This window comes from Piliocolobus tephrosceles, chromosome 16 (genome assembly GCF_002776525.5).
Source record: "Piliocolobus tephrosceles isolate RC106 chromosome 16, ASM277652v3, whole genome shotgun sequence".
Lineage (NCBI taxonomy): Eukaryota > Metazoa > Chordata > Mammalia > Primates > Cercopithecidae > Piliocolobus > Piliocolobus tephrosceles.
This window is the reverse complement of record NC_045449.1, coordinates 71,977,749-71,985,220: the sequence shown is the minus strand read 5'-3', so window position 1 is coordinate 71,985,220 and position 7,472 is coordinate 71,977,749. Positions and strand designations below refer to the sequence as shown.

General features: G+C 50.8%; 1 protein-coding gene and 1 long non-coding RNA gene across 2 annotated transcripts in view; one reads left to right on the top strand and one right to left on the bottom strand.

Moving 5' to 3' along the window:
* BIRC5 (baculoviral IAP repeat containing 5) overlaps positions 1 to 5,123 on the bottom strand; it is a 13,811-nt gene extending 8,688 nt beyond the window's left edge. The window contains exons 1-3 of the mRNA XM_023211668.2: positions 4,882 to 5,123; positions 4,520 to 4,629; positions 2,830 to 2,947 (exon numbers count right to left, since the gene is read on the bottom strand). Of these exons, the coding sequence (XP_023067436.1) occupies positions 2,830 to 2,947; positions 4,520 to 4,629; positions 4,882 to 4,992 (339 nt within the window). The 5' untranslated portion in view covers positions 4,993 to 5,123. The remainder of the gene's footprint in view (positions 1 to 2,829; positions 2,948 to 4,519; positions 4,630 to 4,881) is intronic.
* Positions 5,124 to 5,481: 358 nt separating this feature from the next.
* Positions 5,482 to 7,472, top strand: part of LOC111542357 — a 9,963-nt gene continuing 7,972 nt past the window's right edge. The window contains exon 1 of the long non-coding RNA XR_002731521.2: positions 5,482 to 5,675. This is a non-coding gene — a long non-coding RNA (uncharacterized LOC111542357). The remainder of the gene's footprint in view (positions 5,676 to 7,472) is intronic.

Here is a 7,472-nt window from a genome sequence, read left to right as displayed (position 1 = left end):
AAAAAAAAAAAAAAAAAAAAAGCCAGGCATGGAGGCTCATGCCTGTAATCCCAGCACTCTGGGAGGCTAAAGAGGGCAGATCACGAGGTCAGGAGTTCAAGACCTGCCTGGCCAGCTTGGTGAAACCCCGTCTCTACTAAAAATACAAAAATTAGCCAGGCATGGTGGTGCATGCCTGTAGTCCCAGCTACTCAGGAGGCTGAGGTAGGAGAATTGCTTGACCTCAGGAGGCAGAGGTTGCAGTGAGCCGAGATGGCGCCACTGTACTCAAGCCTGGGTGACAGAGTGAGACTCCGTCTCAAAAAAAAAAAAAAAAAAAAAAAAACAATGCCCAGTTACATTTCAACTTCAGATAAATGACTTAAGTTTCTAGTAAATACTGACACAACATGTGGGATTTGCTTATACTAAAAAAGCATTCCTAGTCCATCTAAAATTCTGCTTTAACTGGAGCTCTAGTCTTCTCTGGCAAGCCTCATGCTCCACAACCTGGCTGCTCGGGAGCCTCCCCTTTTGTGGACTCATGGCTTCACCTTCTGCTGTCACAATATCCCAGCACAACTGGACAAGAGCCTGGAGGGAGTCACCTGCAGAAAACCCTTTGGGTCCTGATGGGCTGCTGCCTCTTTTTACCCCTTCCCCACATACCCTCTACTGTGTGTTCCCAGACTTCTGTTCACACCACTGCCAGCACAGGAGCACGCGGCCATGTGACACCCCATGTAGGTTTTCACTGAGGGCAGGAAGGCAATCCTCATGTTACAATGTCCCCACCCTCCAAGGAACCTCAAGCTCAATATACCTTTACTAAGGATACATGTTTTTCTGACCACACAACCCCAAGATCATACTCCAGGAGCTTTTTTTTTTCTTTTTTGAGACAGAGTCTCACTCTGTCGCCAGGCTGGAGTGTAGAGGTGCTATCTCGGCTCACTGTAACCTCCGCCTCCCAGGTTCAAGCGATTCCCCTGCCTCAGCCTCCCGAGTAGCTGGGACTACAGGCGCATACCACCATGCCCAGATAAATTTTTGGCGTTTTAGTAGAGACAGGGTTTCACCATGTTGGCGAGGATGGTCTCGATCTCCTGACCTTGTGATCTGCCTGGCTTAGCCTCCCAAAGTGCTGGGATTACAGGCCAGGCGTGAGCCACCGCGCCGACCTTTTTTTTTTTTCCTGAGATAGACTCTTGCTCTGTCGCCCAGGCTGGCGTGCAGTGGCGCGATCTTGGTTCACTGCAACCTCTGCCTCCTGGGTTTAAGAGATTATCCTGCCTCAGCCTCCCAAGTAGCTGGGATTACAGGTGCCCGCCACCACGCCCAGCTAATTTGTGTATTTTTAGTAGAGATGGTGTTTCATCATGTTGCCCAGGCTGGTCTCAAATTCCTGACCTCAAGTGATCTGCCCACCTCAGCCTCCCAAAGTGCTGGGATTACAGATGTGAGCCACCACGCCCGGCCACACTCCAGGAGCTTTAAAATCACACATATATCCTAGGGGCTTTAAAAATGATTCCTAGCTGGGTATGGTAGCTCATGCCTGTAATCTCAGCACTTTGGGAGGCCAAGGCAGAAGGATCCCTTGAGCTCTGGAGTTCAAGACCAGCCTGGACAACATAGGGAACCCTCATCTCTACAAAAATAAATAAATAAATAAATAAAGTAGGTGGGCATAGTGGGGTGCGCCTGTAGTCCCAATTACTTGGGAGGATGAGGTGGGAGGATCACTTGAGCTCAGGAGTTGGAGGCTGCGGTGAGCTATGGTGTATCACTGTACTGCAGCCCAGGTGACAGAGTGAGTCCCTGTCTCAAAAAAATAAAAACAGCCGGGTGCAGTGGCTCACGCCTGTAATCCCAGCACTTTGGGAGGCCGAGGTGGGTGGATCACGAGGTCAGGAGATCGAGACCATCCTGGCTAACACAGCGAAACCCTGTCTCTACTAAAAATACAAAAAAATTAGCTGGGTGTGGTGGCGGGTGCCTGTAGTCCCAGCTACTCGGGAGGCTGAGGCAGGAGAATGGCTTGAACCAGGGAGGCGGAGCTTGCAGTGAGCCGAGATCACGTCACTGCACTCCAGGCTGGGCAACAGAGCAAGACTCCATCTCAAATAAATAAATAAATAAAAACAAAAATAAAAATATTTCCTGAGGCTGGTCATGATGGCTCACACCTGTAATCCCAGCACTCTGGGAGGCCGAGGTGGGCGGATCACCTGAGGTCAGGAGTTCAAGATCAGTCTGGCCAACATGGCAAAACCTCGTCTCTATCAAAAATACAAAAATTAGCTGGGTGTGGTGGCACATGCCTATAATCCCGGCTACTTGGGAGGCTGAAGCAGGCAAACAGCTTGAGCCCGGGAGGCAGAAGTTGCAGTGAGCTGAGATCATGCCACTCCACTCCAGCCTGGGCAACAGAGTGAAACTCTGTCACAGAGAAAAACAAAAAAGCCAGGTGCGGTGGTTCACACCTGTAATCACAGCACTTTGGGAGGCCGAGGTGGGCGAACCATGAGGTCAGGAGTTTGAGACCAGCCTGGCCAGCATGGTGAAACCCCATCTCTACTAAAAATATAAAAATTAGCTGGGTGTTGTGGCACGTGCCTGTAATCCCAGCTACTTGGGAGGCTGAGGTAGGAGAATCACTTGAACCCGAGAGGCAGAGTTTGCAGTGAGCTGAGATTGCGCCACCACACTCCAGCCTGGGCAACAAGAGTGAAACTCCGTCTCAGAAAAAAAACAAAAAATGCTTCCTGAGGAAAACACAGAGTCCCTTTGAGGGACTAGGTAGTTTAGTGCTAAAGACATTGAACAGTTCTTATTTCCAATACATACAATTTTGTTCTTGGCTCTTTCTCTGTCCAGTTTCAAAAATTCACCGAGGGTTAATTCTTCAAACTGCTTCTTGACAGAAAGGAAAGCGCAACCGGAAGAATGCTTTTTATGTTCCTCTCTAGAAAAATCAAAACAACAGCGGAAAGGCAGTTGAAGGGATTAAAGTGGCAGTCCACTCCCAACGAGCCACCTCCCCGCGCCCTCCACAGGCACACCCTGCTCTGCCTCAGGAGCAAGACGTCAAGTCTGAAGTTGATGGCATCCGTGCTGTGCCCAAGCCACATTCCCAGATGGCACCTCTTAGCACCTTCTCCTCCCTGTGGACGTCTCCCCCCACATCTGTGTGGCTAATGTATCTATTTTATCTGGACTTCTTTAGCAGTTAGTTGGAAAAGTGTTACATGGTGTAAGTTCAAAGGAATTACATGTCAAACCCCTCTAACATTCTCAAGGAACTGTTTGAAGTAATTTCATTTCACTGGAATTGTTATGTAATCCACTGTAAGGATTAAGGGCAGAGAAGGCCATTATTGCCCAGGGTTCCCCAAGGGACCCCTCTAGCTCATACTTTCATTTCCTACTAGGGGAGTCTCCCTACATAGCTGATTATCACCATTACCAGAACTGTATTACAATGAAAACATGGCCACCCAAAGTCCAAAAGGACAGCCAGTTGTAACTCTAATCTGAAAATATGATAACACTTATTCATTTTCAAGACGAATACCACTGATATTTTCCCAGTGATTACTGGGATGCAGTATAACCACCCTAGCAAACATACGAAGACAAACACAGCTACTCTCTTCTGGCCAACAAGAAAAACAACTGGGGTGATTCTCGAGGGAAAAAAATTCAAGTTGTGGAAGCAACTGATTCGGACAGAAAAAAAGGTGAGAAAAAGTTATAGCATTACAGTGTGGAAAGACAGACGTCCTCCAAGTACAGAACTTCATTAACTAGACATCTTGAAGAAAAAAGCCAAAACAACACCGAAATACATGCTTTCTTTCTTTCTTTTTTTTTTTTCAATTTTTTATTTTTATGACGGAGTCTCGCTCTGTTGACCAGGCTGGAGTGCAATGGTACGATCTCTGCTCACTGCAACTTCCACCTCCCAGGTCCAAGCGATTCTCCTGCCTCAGCCTCCCCAGTAGCTGGGATTACAGGTGCGTGCTACCATGCCTGGCTAATTTCTGTATTTTTAGTAGAGCTGGGGTTTCGCCACGTTGGCCAGGCTGGTCTCAAACTCCTGACCTCAGGTGATCCGCCCACCTCAGCCTCCCAAAGTGTGAAGTGCACACTTTCAAAGGGTAATTTTTGTGCTGTGTGGGTTATATTTCAATTAAACTTTTTTAAAAAATCTCAAGAAAAGCACTTGGACATCCCTGGCAGTTCACAACAACAGGGTCTGCTAATGTATTTTATTGACCATGAAAGGCATCAGGCATCTTATGTGAATGAGACTTTAACATCCACCCTAAGGGCATTTTGGTCAGATGAAATTTAATCAGGTTGTAAGCATCACCAAGGCACCAGCATACAGAGAGGATCCGTTCACAACAGCCGTTTAAGAAGCAAGCATTGAGGCTGGAAAGCAACCCTCCCATACTAAGTGTCTTCACAATTCAAATCTTTTGACAGCTCAGTTCAAAACAAAGCCCGTCGTGGCTGGCCAGAGAAGACTTACATGGGGTCGTCATCTGGCTCCCAGCCTTCCAGCTCCTTGAAGCAGAAGAAACACTGGGCCAAGTCTGGCTCGTTCTCAGTGGGGCAGTGGATGAAGCCAGCCTCGGCCATCTGCAAGGGACAGCACAGCTCGTGAGTGGACTCGACAGCCCGGAACCCCGAGGCCCAGCCACAAAGGCCTCGATGGGGACAAAGCAAGGAGGGCAGGGCGGCTCGGACCCAAGGTGCCCAGCCACAGTGGTCTCGCTGGGGATAGGACAGGGAGGGGAGGGCGGCTCGTACCCCCGGGGCCCAGTCACAGTGGCCTCGCTAGGGAAAGGGCAAGGCGGGTCTGGGGGACCCCAGGAGGCCGGGCAGTCTCACCCGCTCCGGGGTACAGGCGCAGCCCTCCAAGAAGGGCCAGTTCTTGAATGTAGAGATGCGGTGGTCCTTGAGAAAGGGCTGCCAGGCAGAGGGCAACGTCGGGGCACCCATGCCGCCGCCGCCACCTCTGCCAACGGGTCCCGCGATTCAAATCTGGCGGTTAATGGCGCGCCGCGGGGCATGTCGGGAGCGCGCGCCCTCTTAGGCGGGTCACGCCCCGCGGCCTTCTGGGAGTAGAGGCGGGGCGGCGCGGGGCGTGCCGGGAGTTGTAGTCCTCCCGCCGCGTGGCTCTGACCGTGCTGTCTGTGCACCCAGCAACCCCGCGCCAGCGCGTCCCTGCCCATACCTAGCGCCACCTCGACTGCTTTCAAAGAGCGCGTGCAGGCCGGGTGCAGTGGCTCACGTCTGTAATCCCAACACTTTTGGAGGCCTAGGCGGGAGCATCACTTGAGGCCAGGAGTTCAAAACCAGCCTGGCCATCATGGTGAAACCTTGTCTCTACTAAAAATACAAAAATTAGCCGGGCGTAGTGGTGCATGCCTGTAATCCCAAATACTCAGGAGGCCGAGGCAGGAGAATCGCTTGAACCCGGGAGGCAGAGGTTGCAGTGAGCTGAGATTGTGCCGTTGCACTCCAGCCTGGGCAACAAGAGCGAAACTCAGTCTTAAAAAAAAAAAAAAGTCAGACAGGAGGGCTTTACAGGACGCCACCTCTGCAAAAACCAACCACTGCAGACGGGCATGAAGGACAAATACACAGGGGAGAGACGGAGTGCAGCAGACATCGCTGTCCCGGTGAGTACCTTGCTGACTGCAAGACCTGGGTTTCCAGGAGGGCCACCTTCTGGAGTCAGGGGCCAGGGACTGGGCCACCACCATGATAAGAAGACAAGGGAGTCGGGGAAAGCCCAGTGGAGGGTGGGGGCCCGTGCTCAGGGCAAACTCCTCCTTTCCCTTTGCAAAGCAGGGTGTCTCACCAACAGTAAGTCCTGCAGCCTATTAAAAAAAAAAACATTATTGTGTCCTCTGCTTTGGAACAGCGTGTTCTGGAGTCACTTCTGGAGCTGGGCATTAGAGGTTGGCACCGCTCACATCCACTCACTTCTCGGGTTCTCTGGCCAGAGAGAAGAGGCCTGGTCCCATCAGCCCTCCAGCCCCACGTAGGCCTGGTGCCCCCACTCTCTTTTTCATTTTGGGGTTTATTTATTTGTTGATTTATTTTTGCAACCTTTCCCCACCCCCCATCACCCCACCCTGCCTCTGTTCTTTAACACAGTAACTTTTTATTTTGATGATTATGTATTTATTTGAAACCAAGTCTCGCTCTATCGCCCAGGCTGGAATGCAGTGCCATGATCTCAGTTCACTGCAACCTCCTCCTGCAACCTCCCCCTGCCCCCCTGGTTCCAGTGATTCTCCTGCTTCAGCCTCCCAAGTAGCTGGGATTACAGGCGCGCACCACTACACCAGGCTAATTTTTGTATTTTTAGTAGAGATGGGGTTTCATCATGTTTGCTAGGCTGGTCTCAAACTCCTGACCTCAGGTGATTTGCCTGCCTCGGCCTCCCAAAGTGCTGGGATGACAGACATGAGCCACTGCACCCGGCCTGATGTCAATTTAAAAGATAATTGCAAGAATAGTGCAAAGAATACTCATATACCCTTCACCCAGATTTTCTGTTTGTGTTTTGCCTATTTCCTTTAACATTCTGCTTCCTCCTGCCTCTCTTTCCTCCTCTCCCTCTCTTACCCTTTCCCTGTCTCTACTCCCCACTCTGTCGCTGTCTCCTTCTGTGTCTCCTCTCTTTCTCTCTCCCTCTCCCTGACCTCCTTTCTCTCCCTCTCTCTCTCTCCCCCCATATATATGAACACACACACATCCCTGTATGTGTATATATCATATGCATATATATGTACATATATGGGCGGTTTACCTGAACTGTTTGTAAGTTGAAGGCATTACCACACTACCCTGAAATACTTCATTCTCTCACACAACCACAGCACAATCATCAAAATCAGGAAACAACTTCGCTAAGTTATCAAATCCAGTTAACTTTGGTAGGCCGTCCCTGGGTCCCACTGATTGGCTCGCTAACTGGTCCCTGGAACCACCATAGCTTCTGCTGGGGTGGCCACTGGGCACAGACCAAGAACACATCACCTCCACTGGCAACCACAGCAGTTGCCTGCCCTCAGGAGGGAGGAAGGGAACAACTCCTTTCCCTTCTGCACACAGTGTCATCAAATGCATGGACAAGGACAGCCCAGGTGTCCACCTGGACCTGAACACCCTCAAAACCGAGTTCCAGGAGCTTCAAAAGCTCATGGGCACCGGGCCCCCACCATCCTCCTGAACCCAAGCAGCAGCTGCAGCCCCACAGCATCCGGGTGCAAGTCGGGACCAGAAGGAGCTTCTGCAAAAGTGCTGGAGTCTCAGCAGATTTGAAATCCCCGAGAAGGCCGGGCGCGGTGGCTCAAGCCTGTAATTCCAGCACTTTGGGAGGCCGAGACGGGCGGATCACGAGGTCAGGAGGTTGAGACTATCCTGGCTAACACGGTGAAACCCCGTCTCTACTAAAAAAAAAAAAA